Raw genomic sequence first — 19,859 nt, forward strand, 5'->3', positions numbered from 1 at the left:
TTTTATTAAGATGACTGAAATTTTAGCTTTCATTGAATACCTCATGTCTGAGCCATGATGATAAATAGCCATTAAAAGAGAACCAAACACGGCCCTGATAAGAGAAACTGCCTGTGGGGTTGGGTAAAGAGACCAATCTCAATGAGATTACCATATTTGGAAGGGGGCACCCTACTGCCCACCTGACTGACACTGTTATTGGCCCCAGAACAGCTGCCCAGGACAATTTCTGGAAGATAAGAATAGCACCTTGTATTTAGGTATGAAGCCACAATGGATATGCCATTCTTATAGACTACAATAAGACTGAATTAGGATCTATAAAATATTCACAAAGAAGCTTCCACCCAGGGCAACTCCCAAACGTAGGGAAAGTGAAACTTTTGGTGAGCGCTACTCACTGATCTTCTGTTCCAAAAAACTTTACAAAGAAGCATTTCTTCCCACGTGGTTTCTTTAAGTCCTTGGGTGGGTTAACAATCTAGGGGATGAAAGAGAAAAAAAGGTTTCTTCCCACAGCTATAAATAGGTGAGAAAAAAATGAAATAAAACAAAAGAAGTATGTCTTAAAAAACAAAACCAAACAGGGGGCCTAGTTTATGTCCAAATCTGGCACTTTTCTACTGAGATGTGTGGAAATGTGCAAATATTCTAGGAGTTCCCTACATCTACTATGATCTACAGTGTTCAGTAGACACAATATCCCTTTTACTATAGCAGTTAAAACTAAGACCAATATCATTACCGTCTGCAATGTGACCCTGTCATCACTGAAGAAATGGAGAGGACACTCTTAAAAATACTTTTGTGCAGGAAGAGTTGAGACAGGTGACAATGAAGAACAACTGAGGCACTGAAAATGCCATACTGCAAAGACACAGTCTAAAGACATTTCCTGGGCTCTTAACAAGAATATAAAAACAGAACACTTGGAAAGCTATGAGGGATCGCCTCACGCAAAACGTGGAATGCCAACTTCTGCAAAGATGCACTGGAGCAGCACATATGGTAAAATGGAAAGAAGATTTAAACTTAGTTAGGACAAAAATACTTTGACTTTTCACTAACCTACATTTAGACTTTTCTTTCTGGAAAATTTATTTTCTACTCCTTTTGTTAGATTTAAGTGCAAAGCTAAATTCAAGTTAGAATGGATTTTCAGAGTTAAAAGACTATCACAAACCAGCTCTGATTTAAGAAACAATAATTTACTGTGGATTAAACGACCTGGCTTATAGTACACCGCCTTTTCTAAATAAATTGATACTAAAGAAAAAAAATTTCGAATGTTATTTAAATAAACCCAGTTTAACTCAAGGCTAGAAACTGAGGGAAATGCATCTTACATCCTCCCCCTCCTCAAACCCAACTTCAGATGTCTTCCTTTAGTAGCAACACACTCACCTTTCCCGGCCAAGGAGGATACCGGCCGAGTTTCCCCCTAGAGAAAACACAGAGAGTCAACATTTGCTCTGGAAAAGCCAGTCCACCTCCTTCAACCCACTCAACATGCACTTTATTTTCCTAAATCTCAACTTCAACCCTTAAGCGCCAGAACAAAAGCTGGCAACCAGGAGTTCTCAATGTGGCTTCCACAACTGGGCCCAAGAGGCCCAAATCCCTCAGAAAAGCAATGCAAAATTGTAGACTTATATGCATGCATTCTCCTGGTGACAAGGAATATAGAAAAAACCCCACCGAGAGCCTCCCCTTGACGTGACGGGGGTGGGGGGCAGTTCACTCTATAAACATAGACTTCCCCTTACAAAGTCTGGTTTAATTCACCAGCCCGGCTTTGACAAATGCTAATGGAAGCCCTTTCTCCGGGTCGAGAAACAAGCTACGCAGCTCGAGGGAGGCGGCGACAATCAGTCTCGGTACGGGAGGTTGTCTGGGACACAGAAGCAGACCACGAGAGGCACCCAAGGCGGCACTGGTTACTGCCAAGCCTTCGGTTGTAAAGGATAAGTCTCCCTTCCGTTTCTTCACAGTGCAGCGCCAACACTCTGGTTTCGACACCCCGGGCCGAGCCGCCCGCACAGATCGGTTCCATCGCAACGCAGGTTTCCAAGGGCTTGCCCGGACGAGGTGGCCCCGCGGGCTCTCCGGCTCTCCTGCTTTCCTGGGAGACCCAGCCAGACCCCGAGGCGAGCACCGGACGTCCCCGGGAGCCGCGCGGCGCCGGGCACTCCCCTGATGGTGGCCGCCGGCGTCCGCGTCCCGAGCGCAGCTCTCCCCGGGCGGCCTCGGGGCTCAGAGCCGGGCCCGCCGCGGCCACCCTCGCCTCAGTCCCCCGGGGCCAGGCTGCCCCTTCCGCCCGGCTTCGCTCCCAGCGCCGGCACCTCATCTCTCCCTCTCTCCACGACCTAGAGCGCATGGAAAGGCAGCCCCGAGGAGGGACGCGAACCCCACACCTAGGGAAGCAGCTCCCCGCGCACCTCGCTTGGCCCCGGCCGCCCGGACTCACCACACCAAATCGCCGAGCCGCAGACTCACAGCCGCCATCTTACCACCCAACCACCGCCGGCGCACGGGCCGTCGGGAACATCAGGTCGTCCCGGCACCGCCCATTGGAGTGAGCCTGGCCACGTGACGGGGGCCGGCCGTAACCGGCCACGCCGCTGCTCTGACGTCACCGCGCCTTCCAAGGCTTATTGGTCGGCCGAACGGCACGTGACCCGGGCGCCGCGGTTTCCGCGCGCCGGATCCCCGAGACTCCCGGCTCCTTCCCCCTCCCTTCAAGTCGTGACAACGAAGCGCGGTGGTCTGAGGCGGCGGCGACGGTGTGGCCGGCCGAACCAGCGAGGGAGCCGGCCCTGCGGCCGCCCCGCCCCCGGACCCTGGCCTCCAGCCCCCTCCCTCTCGGCGCTTCCGTTACGGCCGTTAGTCCCGCGCGCGCCCCGGGGCTGGCCGCGTCGCCGCGCCGGCAGCTGCCCTGACGGACTTCGGCGCGGCCTGGAAGCCAGCCTCCGCCCGCGCCCGGGGCCCCGCTCCCGGGGCCCCGCACCCGGCGAGCTCTTCGTGGTCGCCTCTGGGGGACGGACAGGTCCTTCAGGGGGCGTTTTCTAACAGCAGGCGTCCGGGGAGCCGCTCCGAGCCTGCGTGCACTCCGCAAGTTCTCCCGGGGCGCAGTGTGCCCGCCCCGAGGTTCCGAGTTGCCCGGCCGACGTGGAGCCGGCGTCTCTCCACTTCCTCCTGGGCCGGCGCGGCGGCACGGCCGGCAAAGCTCACCCCCCGCCCCGGGAGCGCTGGGACCCAGCCATGGGCCGCGGCGTGGTTCGGCCGCCCGCCGGGAGGCATGACTCGGGGGCCGGCCGCTAGCAGCGCTGCAGCCCGGGCTCCCGGACCGGCATGAGGACGGCCGCGGGGGGACGAGTGCGGCCCGCGGGGCCATAGCCTGCGTCGCGCCGGGGACAAAGGTGCGTGTCTTTGTCGCGACTAGGCTCTCACCGGAAGCCTTGTAGTTTGACACTTTTAGGGAAGTTGGGAGCAGGCTGTTATGACAGCAGGAAGGCAGCTGTTAGGCGTAGTTTCAGTACGTGAAAACTAAGCCATTGAATGGGGAACTGTGAACAGTCGTTCTGCACAGCGTCTGCCTTAAACGTCAACATCCCAGGTAGAAAACAAAAATTAAAGGTCCCAATCCCAGTTCCAGAACCCAAAGAGTCTAATCAGGTGTTGACTTAGAACGGGACTTTTCTTGAGTCACCGCCTGCTTGAAAAGGTGGCAGGTCCACATGCCATTTCCCAGAGGCGTTTTGTTATACGGAGACTGGTTGTAAGTGAGGTTTTAGCGAACTGGCTTGTCCGCAGCCTGGTTTCTCTTTAGAGTTGTTTGCCTAAAGAACCGCCATCTAGTTTCAGGAACTGCCATTTACTGTTAACTATTTTGTGTTGTTTTAAAGACCAACTGATTATTTGCAGCATATTTAAGTTTCCAGGAAATAGCTTAATAATATTCAACACATCTTCCTAGTCTAAAAATTATTAATTTTTGAGGAATTGAAGGATACTTTAATGATTCGATAAAATACGTGAATCTTAAATCAGCATCACACTGGACCTAGAGACATTCCCGTTAGAGTCAGGAAAGGCAAAGAATGTATTGTGTAATATTATCCTGGCAGTTCTAGCCAATGCAATAAGACATGAAACAAAAAATTTTTCAGAAAGAAGACAAAATTCTCATTTCTCTGAATGATGGGACAGCCTGTTTTGAAAAACAGAGTTAAGGGAAAACCATTAAAATAAATGAGTTCATTGAAGAGACTAATTACAAAATCAGCATGCAAAATTCAGTTTTTCTACATTTCACCAATAATTACTTTGACTGTATGATTAAGAGGATAAGTAACAACAACAAAAAGTACCATTCGTAGGAATAATCTGAGATACAAAAGGAAGCTAGTATTTCTTGGATAACATCAATTGAGGTTTTTTACGAGGGATGCTTTTGTAGATGCTCTGTTTTTATTTAGAATTAATGGTCAGATCATTAAAATTGAGTATTTAAATGCTTAGCTTTTCTTAAACCTTTTAAGCTTTATTGACAAATCCTGTTTCATTTATAAATCTAAGGATGTTTACATCAAAGTAAATGTTTGATTTTTGATAAAGTTTCAATTAAGGCACCAGTTAATAAATTCCCATAAACAGTGAACTCTTTTTCACAAGTTAATTTCCTTAAATGTTTTACACTGCATTTAAAGTTTTATATGCTTGTTCTCTCAAATACTTCAAACTTCTAAAGCAGTGAACTTATAAACCTGAAAGTTCAGTCTTTCTAAGGACTTAACTATTATAAGTCTAATAAATGTGTAAATATAAGTCAGGTCTTTTAAAAGCACACTTTCAAATTTAGTTATATTGTGTTAAGCTTTCCAGATTAAAATTGTAAGTCATTCATTCATATGTCTGATTCTCTTACATGTTTGAAATGACTTAGTAACAAGCAACAACAATTATCATGATGCCTGTAAAACTTAATCCAAAATCTAAGTGTTAATATGCTATAGGTTTGATTTACTTTATTTTCTAGTCATTTCTGTAATTTCTCAGGCCTGCAATGTCACTTATACAACCAAGAGATGCATTTTTACTATCAAGTTTGATTGAAGTTACACTATCTAAAATTTGGGCCAGGATAAGGTTACATTTTTAAATTATTGCCTGGTCAGGGCAGGGACCTAGTTGCCACTTCTAAGATGACCTTTCTGGATCCCATCAGTTAATGTACAGATTCTCTTCTTATAGTGAGACTTTGCCTACTTTTATGAGTGGGGGACCTTTATGCCCTCACCTTTCAGCTGGGATTTATTTCCACAATCCAGTGGAGTACGACTGCTGTGGGGGCCTTGAAATTTTCTTTTAGGGCAATTTCTTTTGACATCTTAGTGCATGATGGGCTTTTGCACCATCAGCTGGTTTTACTGCCAGTTGCTTTGCTTCCTAACTAAAATTGTTTTAACTCTTCATTTTTAGATATTTTACTCCCTTACCTGGTCTTATAGATCACAATTGTACAGCCATAATAGAAAGAGTGAATGTTGCATGTGTACAAATACACATACTGTGTATGGATATGTAGGATATGTGTAAATCTCCCTGAATTAATTCACATTTATGATTCATTTACAGTCAAAAGGCAGTGAGTGTTTTTTGGGGAACTTATCAAAGTGATTTTAAAATTGATTTGAAATAAATTAATAGGCTAGAATGGCCAAGTATTACTTTCATAAGAAGAATAATAAACATGAATCTTTAAGTTGTTAAAATATACCGAAGAATTTTTCGCAACAGTGCTGCACTGGTTCAGAAATCTAGATACTAAATGGATATCACAGGATGGATTTCAGAAATAGACCTTAAGATATTAAAGACTTAAATTTGATATATGCCAAATCAGCCGGGAAAAGAGGGATTATTTGGTGATTGATGCTGGGGAGAAACCAGGCTAGGGCCTCACCTCTCACCTTACAGTAAATTCAACTTGGATTAGAGTTTAATGTGAAAAATACATCTGTAAAACAAGAATTGGTGAATTCTTCTACAAGAATTACTTGGTTGGAGGAGGACATTCTAGGCATAAAAAAAAATGGAAGAAGCCATAAGGGAAAAGAGCCTAGTTTTAACTGCATAAAAATCTAAAATTTCTTTCATCATACCTCACTCTATGCAAAGTTAAACAGTGAATAACAGAGCAGGAAGTTTAAAAGATATGACTTGTTTATTGTTTACATTATGTATCCATAGTTACATATTTATTTGTTGTTTATATTGTGTATAGTAAGTCAAACACACTTACAAATCAATAAAAAAGCTGCAGTTTTTTCAACCATTCTCTTAATGCTAGACATTTGGGTTGCTTCTGTCATTTTTCATATACAAACAAGGTTGCAATGAACATTCTTATTTATTGGTGTGGTAGAATGGGTTTTGAAAGGTAGGACACAAAGTTACACATGAAGCGCATGCACATACACACACTCAGTAAGTGTGTAGTGTGGTTTACATGTTTATATTCTGTAAATCCTTGTAATTCTGGAGTTTGCAATATATTTTGATCATTTACAAGCAACTTTGAAGGTCTTTGGCCGGTGATAATTTGTCACTTTGCTGAAGCCCAAGTTTAGATGGTGAGAGGCTGGTGTTAGGAAGTAAGCCTAGCCATACTACTCCTGAGACAGTGGTCTTATCCTGGGGTAGGCAGTACTTCTGTGAACCGATGAAAACTTTGTCATTGTGAAAAATGGCCTTACATGAAAGTAAACTGCTGGTGATGAAAATAAAGAGGTTTTAAGAAAGAGGTTATTCTCAGCCAGAAGTAAAAAAAAAAAAAAAAAAAAAAATTATTGGTTACATTATGTGAAAACCAATTTTCTTTAGGAGTCTTTGCAATTCTGAGGATTCTTTAAGGCTCTAACAGCATGGTTTCACTAGTGTTGAGGATCTAGTGAATATGCATAGAAAAAAAAGACTGGAAGGAAGTTTGCTAATCATTGATTATCTCTGAATGATAGGATTTGATGTGCTTTTAATATCTATATGAAATTTTTTATGTTTAAAATAAATAGTATTTAAGCAGAAAAAACTAAATGGTAATTAAGATAAATTTAACAATGATTCTTCTTGACAGTGAAAAAATTTTTTTTAACTTAAATCTGCATAACTGAACAGGAAAGATCACCATTTTTATCATCTTGGTTTGACTTGGCTCTTCTTTTCAATGTTAACAGAAGCCATGCAGTGACACCCGCTAAGACTTGTTGGTAGCCATGTCGGAGCCCCACAGGGTCCAGTTCACCTCCCTCCCAGGTTCTTTGAATCCTGCATTTTTGAAGAAATCCCGGAAAGAGGAGGTTGGGGGAGTAGAACAGCATCACGACTCTGAGCCGGCTGCAGCAGCTGTTCGAATCACACTCACCCTCTTTGAGCCGGATCACAAGCGCTGCCCAGAGTTCTTCTACCCAGAGCTGGTGAAGAACTTACGAGGGAAGGTGAAAGGACTTCAGCCCACAGACAAGGTACACCCCAGTGGTCCCATCTCACTCTGCAGATCTCATGCTCAGGGCAGCATGTGCGAATGGGGCTTCCAGAGGGTGGAAGCAGCACTGGAGAGGCTTTGGCCTCCCGCACAAAGCAAGCACAGGGTGTGCTGGTTTTGCCTCTGGCAGGAAGGAATAGAATTCTTTCTAGAACCATTCCCCTGATTTATGCTAGAGAAAAATGCATGGAACATCCAAGGCTGATTTGCATTATGGCTAATTAATATGAATAAACCAAATATTTTTCATGCCAAGGCTATAAGTGTTACGTGTAATTGTGACCAGTCCTTGACTTTTCCACTGCTGGAATTTCCTGCTGGGTATTTCTCTTTTCCAAGGGAATCTGTGCCTAATACGAGGGCAAACAAGAAAAGACAGAGCCTGCTTATCTCTTCTAAACAGTAATATTCTGGATAGTTTTTTTACCTGGATGGATAGAAATCTATTTTTGTGGGTTTTGTTTTTGTTGGGATTTCTAAACTTTTTTTCCCCTGCTGAAATGGGGCAGTCTTTAGGGCTTTTGAGAATCAGTTTGATTTCTTAAATGTTTTTTAGACGATCTGTTTACCTTCCTGGCAGACTTGTTTTACTTTTCTAGTATGGAACGTTTCAAACGTGTACAATGTAGAGAGAATATTATAATTAGCCCCCATGTACCCATTACCCAGTTTCAGGTATTACTGATGTTTTGTCAATTCATTAACATTGTAAAAATTTTTTATAAACTTTTTAACTGAATTATGTATATAAGAAAAGTGCACACATGACAAGTATACAGCTTGATGGGTTTTCACAAACACCCATGTAACCTGCACCTGGATTACAAGATATAACATTTTCCAGGATACTGGAAACCTTCCTTCTGCCCTCCCAGGCCTCAAGGGTAACAGCTGCTCTGATTTCTAACAGCTGAGATTAGATTTGCATGTTCTTGTATTTCTTGTAAATGGAATCATACAGTTTGAGTAGGAGCTAGGTCAAGAGCATTTATTTATAAGCACCTACTGTATACCCGGCGTGCTCAGCTAGCCTCTGAGGGGAGGGTAAGTAGGGTCCTGCACTTGCAGCATTTAGATCTCTAGAGTGGCTCTTAGTGAAATGGGGGTTAGGCTAGTTCCTGGCTCACAGTGTGTCTGGGGTGGAAGAGCTCATACAGGTGTGTGATTTCTCGCAGATTGCCTCGGGGCCAGAGCTCCTTCAGCTCATCTGTGCTGTTTGGGGTCAGTGCCTTTGGTTAGAAGGATTATCCACTTTTCTTTATGCAGATAAAAATGTATTTCCTTGATAAGGATCTGATTGGCTGAGTGGAAGCCAATTAACTCTATGCCTGTTATGTGAGGGCCAGTGGGAAGGATGAGAAAAAGTAATTTCAAATCCATTCATGAACTCTTTTCTAAAGTAGGAACAGTATCCTCTTCCTTGAGAGGAAGAGGAAGAGTAGCAGGGATTGGTTAAAGTATTTATTTACAGGCTCAAACCAGATTAGTAGGTCAACTGAAGTTAGAACTCCAGTGCTCTGATTTTACCTTTTTTGGGACTCAGTTGCCCTCCTCAATTGCAGAAAAATATGTGGGGCTTACACAGAGAACTTTGGATCCAATTTCAGAGGATTCGCTCCTGGCCTTCAGATTCAGAACTCCTGAATTACCGTGTCTACTCTGCAGTGTTCAGAGCACAGTGAAATCTGACACATTCGTGTATTAACTCACTTAGCATGTATATCTTAGAATGTGAAGGCACTGTGCTAGATACTGAGGACTGTGTAAATGTGGGGAAGCGGCTGTCCCAGCCTCAAAGGAACTTTGCACTCTTGTAGATGTTTTAGAAGAATTATACCAACACAGGTAGCAGGAGTTACAATGTGGTAATAGTTTGAGTCTGGTACAAATATATAGGCTCTGGAGGGCTTAGACAGAGAGGAGCTTACATTCCAGATGCTGCGTTGAGATAGAGCTGGACCTTCATGCATTCAGGAAATAGTGGATGACTACTGTTTGTAGGGCGTTAAGGAGTATGCATTAAATCCAGCGCTGCTTCAGGTGGGTGGGTTTTCTTGAAATTATTTGAACCACTTAGGTTGTATGTGATTATTGTAGAAAAATTAAAAGATACAGACAAGCTGTTTTAAAGACCACTGATTTATGGTGTGTACGTGTTCTGTAATGTCCCATTATACGTTACAGAACACATACATACGTATACATATTCTGAATCATTTAACTGATCCTTTGTGGGTAAGTGGGATTTCAGTAGATAGAGATGGGAGGGTGAGATGGGAGAATTTTGTTTTCAAACAAGCATCCAATCTTTAGTGTTTTTGGACTCCAAAGTCTTAAGTGTATTTGGTACGGGAGTCTCTTATTAAAATTAAGATTCCTTGCCATGAAAGGAATGGCAACTCTTGGACTTTCAGGTCCAACTCTGAAAAATTTACTCAAGAAAAATATAAGAGTAAGTTTATGGAGTATAAATAAACTTCAGAAAACCACATGAAAGTATCTGGAGGGAGTATTGAGATCGGGAGGGAAGGGAGATTATTGATTCTTCAAGGTAGGATTCCAAGGAAAGGTAATGCCACAAACTTCGGTTTGACTGTTGGTAGCTCTGAGAGAAGTGCAAATTCATACCACTCTTCTAACCAATAAGGCTGAAAAGCTGTCAAGAACTTATTTTATGCTCATTGGGTTCTTAACCTTTTTGAGCCATTGACTGCTTTGGAAGTCTGGTGAAGCCTGTGGACCCTTTCTTAGAATTATGTTTTTAAACGCATAGAATAATTTTTAGGATTACAAAGGAAATCACTTATATTGAAACTCAGTTCAGCATGGGGTGAGCATCCCTGACTAAAATCCCTTTGCCATATTTGGAGCCCTACAGTACCTAGTACTGTGTGCAGTGGGCGATTATAAGCATTTAATCAAGTTCTGTTGAATGTCATGAATGGAAATTTTACTTTATTAAACAACTAAGGTAAACACTGATGGACGGTAACATGTATTCTACTTTGTCTTTTCTGAAAAATAGTTGTTTTTATTATGCAGTTTATAGGTGTTGAGTCAGTGAAGGTACCGTGAATAGCATTGTGGGAATTTTTTTGACTCTTATTTATGTGGAATGGTCTCTTTACAGAAGAAAGATCTCTCAGATCCTTTCAATGATGAAGAAAAGGAAAGGCATAAAGTGGAGGCCCTTGCCCGGAAATTTGAAGAAAAATATGTAAGATTTCTCTCTTGGACAACAGAACAGCCTTGTTGGGTGGGAGAGGTTTTCTTATATTTCCATATTCCTTTAGTGGTTTATCATCTAATCAACAATGATGTGGAAGCAAGTGTAGAGCTTGGAGAGAACAGAATGAAGTTATGAAACAAACGTGTTAAGATACAGAGAACACGTATGGCAGGAAGTCATGTGTGAAGCTAAACAGATGAATAAACAAGAAGGGGCTTTTACCCTTAGAATTTATCCTGAGAATAAATGTTTTAATGCAAAGCGTATGAAGCCATTTAGTTCTTTCTTCTGTCTTAGGCCGCTTTATACATTTATAAACCTGTTCTATTTTGAAAGGTCTCCAGAGAATGAGGTTTTGGGGTGGGGGCTGTGTATGATACTGTTACAGTCCTTTATAACCTTTAGTCATTGGCTGATGGAGTTCAAGGCAACAATTAATTCTGTGTATTTATAAAAAAGCTTGTGACCCTAGACCTAGAAATTTGTTAAAAGATCTCGTTATGTGTTCTTACCACAAATACCAAAAAAAGAAAGCATGTGATCAATTTTAAATTTTAGGGTGGAAAGAAACGTAGAAAAGACCGAATACAAGACTTGATTGATATGGGTTATGGTTATGATGACTCCGATTCCTTCATCGATAACTCTGAGGCGGTAAGTACTTAATGAAACCACAGACCATCAGAACCAATGCACCCTAGTGCCTGCCGACAATGTCCAATGCCCGGAGGCTGGGGGTGGAGTCAGAGTGGAAGGAGCTGCACTGAAGGGAAAGTGACACCTTGACCTGGGCCTTGGTTCCCTCTCTGAAAATGGTGGTCAGATCTGTCCATAACACCTTCTAACTTGGACCTTGGTGACTGACCAAACACGTATCTTAGCATGCTCTCTGAAATGTGACAGAGAAACATAGTCACGTCTGCTCTGTCAAGTCACGCTCTGCACCTTTGGACTGTAGTACAGAGCTTGGAGCTGACTGTTTGTTTTCCCCCCCTTCAGTATGATGAGCTTGTTCCTGCTTCTTTGACTACCAAGTATGGAGGATTTTACATTAACTCGGGAACCTTGCAGTTTAGACAAGCATCAGAATCTGAGGATGACTTCATTAAAGAAAAGAAGAAAAAATCTCCAAAGGTTAGAACGTTGCTCGCTTTTGGATTTCAGAAGTGCTTTTTTACATGACCTTATGAGCTCAGACTTGCCAGAACATGAGCCGATTTAGGATGGCTCAGGAGATTGGTGGAAGGCACCAGCCGTGATGAGGTTGGTGGTTCCCTTCTCACACGTGTGCCGTGGCGAGTTGCTGTGAACCCGGAGGTCTTGGTCATTGTATCCATGCCTGTGTTCTGGCAGGCTCAGCAGGGATTCGTTCCTCAACGTGGTCCCAGGGCGGGCACGAGGGCTGTGGAGGGTGTGGAGTGAGGGGAGTTTGTACCAGCTTGCTGTGTCTCTTCTGTGGACATGTAGAGGACTTCAGTTCCCAGGGCTGTCACCCCAACGAAAACAAGTTAGCCTTAAGATAAGTTTATTTTGAAAGTCTGCCACTGCCTGTGTGTTTAAAATGCAAGGTAGGCCCACACACAGCTCATTTTAAACCAGAAACGGTTCAGGCTGCAGAATGGCCTCTGTTGCCTCAGGCCCGGGTTTCCCAGGAGCCGCTGTCAGTGGGAATGCTGTCCTGACCTGCGGGTCTGTGGTCCAAGGACTGAGCTGAAAGCTTTTGTTCGTGAAGGAAGTCAGACAGCAATCAGGATGTACCCTGGGCGGAGCAAGGCCAGCGCTGTGTAGTGCACTTGCTCCCAGAGTCAGGGAGCCGTGTAACTGTGCCTTGTCTTTAATTCTCAGAAGCGGAAGTTGAAGGAAGGTGGTGAGAAGATAAAGAAGAAGAAAAAAGATGACACTTATGACAAGGAGAAGAAATCGAAAAAGTCCAAGTTTTCCAAAGCCGGGTGAGAGGCAGCAGCTTCTTTGCTAGGATGAAATCTGAACTGTTAGGGCAGGACACCTGGGAGCTGACTCGCCCTTCTCCTCAGAGCTTCAGAAGAGGCAGCAGGGCCTGGCCTTCCGGTCCCCCCACGCCTCCACGGTGCCATGTGGGCATAGTCTGTACTCTCACGTCTCTGTGTGTCAGACATCAGAGTTCTCTCTGTCCCACTGTCAGTGTTGGCAGCTATTTCTGTCCCTATATGATTGCTGATGTTTCCTGTTCTCTTGGGCACCCCTCCTCTGCCCCAGTTCTCCTCTGTCTGTGTTCCCCTTTGTCTTCTCCGGTCCTGCTTCCTTTGCCTCACTTGGTCTCACCCCAGCCGCCCTTCAAGTTGCTGCTGCTCTCTGCTGCTCCTGCTTTCTCCCTTTAAATATCTTTCTTGCCCCCATCTTTTTTGCAACCTTTTATTTCAGCCTGGCAGTGGTTTTAAAAAACCCGTCGGATATGTAGCATTTTGTGATACTGTTTTGCTAACCTATATTAAATCTCAAGCTTTGGTCCCAGCAAGAAGGAGCTCCGTATGCCAAGAGGAGGGAGGAGGAGTAACAGGGTGGACTTGTGACTGAGGTTCCTGGAGACCGTTGCGCTGGGAGCAGGGCTGAAGCCCCTCCCTTTTGAGTTTCCCTTTTGAAGTGTACTGCAGCCTTAGTAACTGACTTCCCCCTTGCTTGCAGCTTCACAGCCCTCAACGCCAGTAAGGAGAAGAAGAAAAAGAAGTATTCTGGGGCTTTGAGTGTTAAAGAGATGCTGAAGAAATTTCAGAAGGAGAAAGAGGCTCAGAGAAAGAGGGACGAAGAGCATAAGCCCATAGCAGTCTCGTCGGCGGAAGCTCAGGGCCTGCGGGAATTGGAGGGCGCCTCTGACCCTTTGCTCTCGCTCTTCGGCTCCACTTCTGACAACGACTTGCTGCAGGCAGCCACTGCCATGGACTCACTGACTGATTTGGACTTGGAGCAGCTGCTCAGTGAGTCTCCAGAAGGAAGCCCCTTCCGAGATATGGATGATGAAAGCGATTCCCTTGGGGTGGGACTGGACCAGGAATTCAGGCAGCCCTCTTCCCTTCCCGAAGGCCTGCCTGCGCCCCTGGAGAAGCGCGTTAAGGAGCTGGCTCAGGTATGGTGACATGGAGTGGCCGGGCTCTCCTGGAAGCAGTTTGGGCAGATTGATGCTGGTCCTGAACCACTCGAAGCTCATGGCCCAGAGCAACCCTTAGTCAGTGGGCGGTTCCAGTGTCAGTTCTTCCAAACTTTCTCATCCCAAGAGAGGGAACAGTGTAAACTCTGCCTGTCAGGCATCATTTCTGAGCCTTTCGTGGTTCCTTCACTCCTGGAGAGTTTACTGTCTCTTGGAGAGATTTTCTCTTTTCCTGTTTTCTGCCTGTCAGAGTATCTCTCCTTTTGTATGAGAGACTGACGCTAATGTTGGCAGCAGGCAGCTGAGGCAGAGATCTGTCTTTTTAGTAATCTTCTGAAGGTTTTGAAAAGTCACAGAAGTTTGCAGTCATATGTTGGATGTGGGGCATATGCTTAGTTGACACTGGGTTTAGTTGCTCCCTGGACTTGCACGTCATCAGTGTTAGGTAGTGATTACAAGAATCCTAAATTGTGATAAGTAAGAAGGAGCTGTCCATCTCCCATGTTAAAAACAGTAACAGTCTTCAGATAATATCAGACATTGCTCCCATTTTCCCCCTGGTGATTGGGAATTGATGCCTAGAGCACTAAGGACTGTCAATTCAGTGATACATGTATACTGACTATAAACCACGCATGAGTTGTGAGTTATGATGACTTTTAGTTAAAATACTGTTTTACCTTGGGCATCATGACTTGTGACACAACTCTGGTGGCACTTACACTCTATAGCTTAAGTTTTAAGCCAGTGATTCAGGATCTCTGTTGTGTATAATATCCCCTGTGTTTTAGGGCAGGGCAAAATGTTAACCACTGCTACAAATGATTTTTTCACTTCCAAAGAGTACTGGAACACAACGTGTGAAATAATTCAGACGCCTTATTCAGAGCTCTAGGTCATTCTTGTGGAACGTGCACAGTATTCTGTTTGAATGTAACCGTTTAAATGAATTATGTCATGTCAGGATTCAGAGTATACCTTAACAGGATGTTAAGGTGGAAGTAGTTGAATCTGAACTCGGCATGTTTGAGCATACTGTCCTGTGCTTGCTGTCAGAATTTATGTTAAAAAACATTACTCCTTGTTCTTTTCAACCCTCTGGTTTGTAATCATATTATTTTGTAGCTTCTGAAAACCTTGTTGAGTGAGCCGAATAAGATCTATGTGGCAGTAGTCATTTTTTAGTGAAAAGTTAAAACGGCTCTTGGATGTGTCCCTATTCCCACCAAAGATTGTGTTCTAGTCTCATAACCTAGACTAATTATTTCATTTTCTTGGGAAAGATGGACAAATCTAGTGGAAACAAAGTGGCTTAATGTGAAATGGCATTGGACTGGGATTTGAGAAAACCTCTCTTTCTGGAGTCTGTTGTGTGGACGCTTAGCAAGCTGTCCTTCCTCAGTGATTGCCAAGTCTCAGTTGTCTCTTGGGCATGATGGAGAAGGATTCAGGATCCCGTAGGTAAGGTAGGCGCGGGTGCTGGAGACGAGGTGGTGACCAGGAGACATGCTGGCTTGAAAATATGTTCAAGTGTGAAATTGATACTTCAGTCATCACCTGGCGCTTCTCCTATAACAGCATTAAGAAACTTGGGAAATGGGGTGGAAAGTGGGTATTACCCATTGTCCCACCAGTCTGAAAACTATTTTCAATTTACATAGTCTTTCATAGCCTCTGTGTATATATGCTTTTATGCAGTTGTAAATATAGTTGTGAATAATTGTTTCCTGCTTTTTTCATTTAATAAATATTATTATAAAGCCCTCATTACTTTTAATGGTTTCATGAAAAAGAAGGCTTATTTTAGAAACTTAATGCCAGTCTAAAGGTTCCCCAGCTGCTCTGTTGCCACCAGGGCCCTGCACTTGGAGCACTTGGAGCACTTGGCGTCTCCTGCATGTGTGCATGAGTGCTCTAGACCCAGACCCTATTGAGAGTCTGCTGGCAGATTCCTCCCAAGGGAAAAACACCTATGTGCACAAAAATAGCATATAATTTCAGAAGCCACGTGTGGATGTTTGGATGCTTAATAAGAAGCCCTGTCCTGGATCTTGAACTGGACATTGCATTTTTAAAGTTTAAATTAAACTTGTCTGTAACTATAACATTAGCAGTGTTTATGTGTTTCTCACTTTATTTTTCATTCCCCTTCTTTTTCCTTTTTTCCTCCTCTTCCTTTATTTTTGTAATAGTTTGTTTAGATTTTAAATCTTTGCCCTGAAGGACACATGTATCAGTTCAGTTTCTACTGCTGTGTAAAAAACTGCCCCGCCCCCCAAACTTGGTGGCTTCAAACAGCAGCTCGCTTCTCCTGACTGTGGGTTGGCCGGCAGTTTGTCTTCCGGTCCTGCCTGGGCTCACTCTCGGGGCTGTGTTCAGCTGGCAAGATGGCTGGGCGCTGGGACAGCCAGCATGGCAGGGCCTCTCTCTCCTCCCGTCTTTTCATCCTGGGCTTCTCCAGGGCATGACAGTCTCAGGGCAGCATTTCAGGAGGGAGCCGTAAGGTGGAAGTTGTAAGGCCCTCACGATCCAGCCTTAGAGTTAGTATGCACCACATCTCTTCTGCCACACTGTATTGGTAAAGCAAGTCACCAGCTAGAGGCCACCTCTCCATGGGGAATGTATGTACTGGGAGGGGAGGAATCTGTGGTTCTCTTTGCAGTCCACCACTGTACTTAAGCAGATTCTAATCTGATGTTTATCAGACTCCCTGGGAAAAATTTTTGCTATTGGAAGCAAAATTTAGATTTGTCTTCTAACTAGATGTGATACTTAAAACTTTAAAAAATATATTTGAAAGTTTACATATCTTAAAGAGGTACTCCAAGAGGGCAACCTTGGCTGCTCCAGCACTGTTACTGTTCTCTTCTCCTGTTAGCTCATTTTCCACTTCTTCCTTCCTTGTACTGTACACTTTTATGGGCCCCAGGGAACCCAGTGGTTTAATTTGACGGCCTTACCCCGTCTGTCTTCTCTTAATATGTGTTGATTGTGTCTTTTGCTTTGATTGTTGGAAAGTTCAGGTGTAGTTTGGCAGCTACTCAGCCTGCTCCATACAGATGACCCAGGTCTGTTTTGGTCCTCTTCAGTCCAGCATAAAATGGAAATGAAACTGATAGAAAAAATAGAAAAGAAACAGAGACCCCGTGTCACCCACAGTTCTACCTACTCACTGCTTACCCTCCTATACAGTAAAACCCTTACATTGCAAAACCAGGGAGACATGGATCCAAGGAGAATAAGGTAGAAAAAAAATAACCTGTTTAGTCTTTTTAAAAAAGAAAATCATGTCAGATTTCATTCTATTCAGCAAAAACAGGTACAGTATATAAGGTTGTGATCTAGGTGCCGAAAGGCTACAAGTAGCTCTTCTTATAATGAATAAAAGAGCTCATTAAAAGGCTGTTGGAACTATCGTAAATTAGTATGATCTGGCTGTTTGGTTTAACTTCATTTCCTAGTTAATCTAGGATTCATTGATTCATACAACTGCTTGGGCAAGGGTGTCTCTCTTTAGGGTTGAGGGATCTCACTTCTTTCTGGCAGACTATCAAATATGTATCCAGTTGCTCTTTTAATTAGATTTATTTTAAAATGCAGCACTTGACTAATTGTCTTCAGTATAAAACTAAATCCTCAGAGATACTGGTCTGCATCATTCAAAAGGCATTAGGAAAAAAAAAAAACTTAAAAAAATTATATAGACAGAAAGCTTCTGAAATGGCTGATATCTAAAAATAAAATTTGATTGGAGGGAATTCCCTGGCAGTCCAATGGTTAGGACTCCTTGCTTTCGCTGCCAAGGGCCCGCGTTCAATCCCTGGTCAGGGAACTAGGGTCCTAGAAGCCTTGGTGTGGCCAAAATAAAAAATGATTGGAAACCTGAGCTGTTGATGGTCTGACAAACAGGCATTTGAAATATGTGTTAATTAGGTTGAATTAACATGAAGGTGCTCCTGCATCTTATAACTAGCAGTGTATAAGCTAAAGCAAAAGAATGACTCAGTTTTGTTTTCTCTCAAACTGAAATCATGATCCCAATACATTAAAGTTTCCACAGTAGAATTCCAAACCCTCTGACAGTATAAGAAATGTCGGGTGAATGGGTTACAGTGATGCCCTTTCTTTCTTCCCTTTCCACCTGCCGTCTCAGTCCTCTGTGCTCTCCTCTAGCTTGAGTTTTGCATATCCTCTGCAAGTTTTGTTTGGTACTAAGCTTTTCTTCCTCAAGTTTTCATTCTTTCAGTGATAATCTGTTCATTTGTTTGTTCATTCATGCACTCAACTGACATTTACTAAGTAGCTATTATGTGATAGGCTGCTTACTTACTGATGAGTAAGGTTCAGTTCTCGTTCTGCATGAGCTTGCTATACAAATGGACTGGTAGCTATGTAAACAGCGGGTTGTAGGACAGAGCAGGATGAAGTAAGCTCTGTCATTTTCGATGGCCAACTAGATGGTCAGGTGGACAGCCAGACTTGAGGAGGTGAAAGAGGAGCCCTTGGGGGTACATAGGAGTTGGACTGGAGGCAGCAGGCTTGGCCAGCCTCATGGGAGAGTTGGCCTTTAAGTAAGCCAGGGCGCAGGGCTGAGGATGGGCAAGTTGTTGGATAACGGGGACTCCTGATATGTGGTGGGAGGGGCTGTAGTGGATGGCTGGGGCCAGATCTTAGAGGACCCTGAATACCAGATGGGTTTGATTTTAGGCTTGGAGAGGGCTGCCGAAGGGTTCTAAAGAAGAGTGGAAGGATTTAAGAAGGGTGGAGTGCTGTTATTAGAAGTAGGGTCATAGGAGGAAGAGCAGAAACTAGTGGGTTAGGTTTTGGACAAGTCGAGTTTATACACTAGAGGGTCATTCATGTATAGAAGTAATTGAAGATTTTGGTCCAGAGCTTGGAAAAAAAGAGTTTAAGGTAGAGGTTTAGATTTGAGAGACCTGTGTGTGTTTATGTTATTTTGAAGCTGAGTGGGAGACACTATCAGGTGAAGAGGATTCTAGATAGAAACTGGGAGCCCGTCTGCAGCTAAGGAGCTAGTGGAGGAGACAGGATGCAGTCAGAAGGTCAGGAGAGGACCTAGAGGATGCAATGAGAGGAAGGCCAGTGGGGCCAGAGGAAGGTGGGTGTTTCAGAGAGTTGATCAGGATTGATCATTTCAATTTAGACTGTGACCTTATTGTCTTTGTTTGCTGTCATTATTATATATCAAGCCTGAAATTTTATTTTGCCTAAAGCCTTTGGACCAGCAACTCCTGAGTTTAGATCAGATGTTCTCAATCCACTGCATGCTAGTCACCAGAGTTACTTTTAAAGAGTACTGATGCTTAGACCTCTTTTAAGGAATACAGTATTTCCCAGACATCCTAGTGTGATGGGTCTAGGGTGGAGAAAGCTGCCGGATACTTCCAGTGTGTAGCCAAGTAGAGAACCACTGGTTCAGGCTTTTGCAGTTTGCTTTCCTCACTTGTGTGTTTTGTGCCTTGACTGCCTGCTGTGGTTGCTTCAGGGGTCTCCAGGCTTGCCATCCACACTGTTGTTAACTGTGTACTCATGGGAAGTAAAACACTGTATAGCAACCTGTTTTGTCCTGTGTTAATAGGTAGTCAGGACTGTTAGTTATTCCAGTGGTCTGAGTAATAGGGTTTGTGAGATACCCTGAGTAGATTATGAATTTTCAAAGAATTACAGTCCTTGACTGCTAAAACACCACATCATTATTGTGACTGTTATTACTATTATTATCATTTTGTTTGCTAAAGACTTTCAAGTCTTGCAGGTTTGTTAAAGTTCTTGATTGTTTTGTACTGTAGACGTATGGAGATTCCACCTCATGGTTTAGACGATAGGGTGCTGGGCTCAGGAGTTAGCTTGCTGGCTGAATCAAGTGCTTCATGATTCCTGTGACTCTGATTTTCTTTTCTGTGACTGTTGTTTCAAGTCCTGGGAAGAAGGGACAGTCCATAGGT

General features: G+C 43.7%; 2 protein-coding genes across 7 annotated transcripts in view; one reads left to right on the forward strand and one right to left on the reverse strand.

The window, feature by feature from the left end:
- The window catches only part of GLYR1 (glyoxylate reductase 1 homolog), a 31,025-nt gene extending 28,285 nt beyond the window's left edge, over window positions 1-2,740 (reverse strand). For 2 of the 5 annotated variants that reach the window (XM_057747761.1, XM_057747760.1), the window contains exons 1-3: window positions 2,468-2,740; window positions 1,405-1,441; window positions 402-481 (exon numbers count right to left, since the gene is read on the reverse strand). In XM_057747761.1, the coding sequence (XP_057603744.1) occupies window positions 402-481; window positions 1,405-1,441; window positions 2,468-2,505 (155 nt within the window). In that variant the 5' untranslated portion in view covers window positions 2,506-2,740. The other 3 variants (XM_057747763.1, XM_057747766.1, XM_057747762.1) reach the window with 3 other exon arrangements.
- UBN1 (ubinuclein 1) overlaps window positions 2,698-19,859 on the forward strand; it is a 35,862-nt gene continuing 18,700 nt past the window's right edge. For both annotated transcript variants that reach the window (XM_057747759.1, XM_057747758.1), the window contains exons 1-7: window positions 2,698-3,419; window positions 7,236-7,523; window positions 10,674-10,760; window positions 11,331-11,426; window positions 11,772-11,906; window positions 12,618-12,721; window positions 13,434-13,872. In XM_057747759.1, the coding sequence (XP_057603742.1) occupies window positions 7,275-7,523; window positions 10,674-10,760; window positions 11,331-11,426; window positions 11,772-11,906; window positions 12,618-12,721; window positions 13,434-13,872 (1,110 nt within the window). In that variant the 5' untranslated portion in view covers window positions 2,698-3,419; window positions 7,236-7,274. The remainder of the gene's footprint in view (window positions 3,420-7,235; window positions 7,524-10,673; window positions 10,761-11,330; window positions 11,427-11,771; window positions 11,907-12,617; window positions 12,722-13,433; window positions 13,873-19,859) is intronic.

Source organism: Hippopotamus amphibius, chromosome 9, assembly GCF_030028045.1.
Source record: "Hippopotamus amphibius kiboko isolate mHipAmp2 chromosome 9, mHipAmp2.hap2, whole genome shotgun sequence".
NCBI classification, from domain to species: Eukaryota; Metazoa; Chordata; class Mammalia; order Artiodactyla; family Hippopotamidae; genus Hippopotamus; species Hippopotamus amphibius.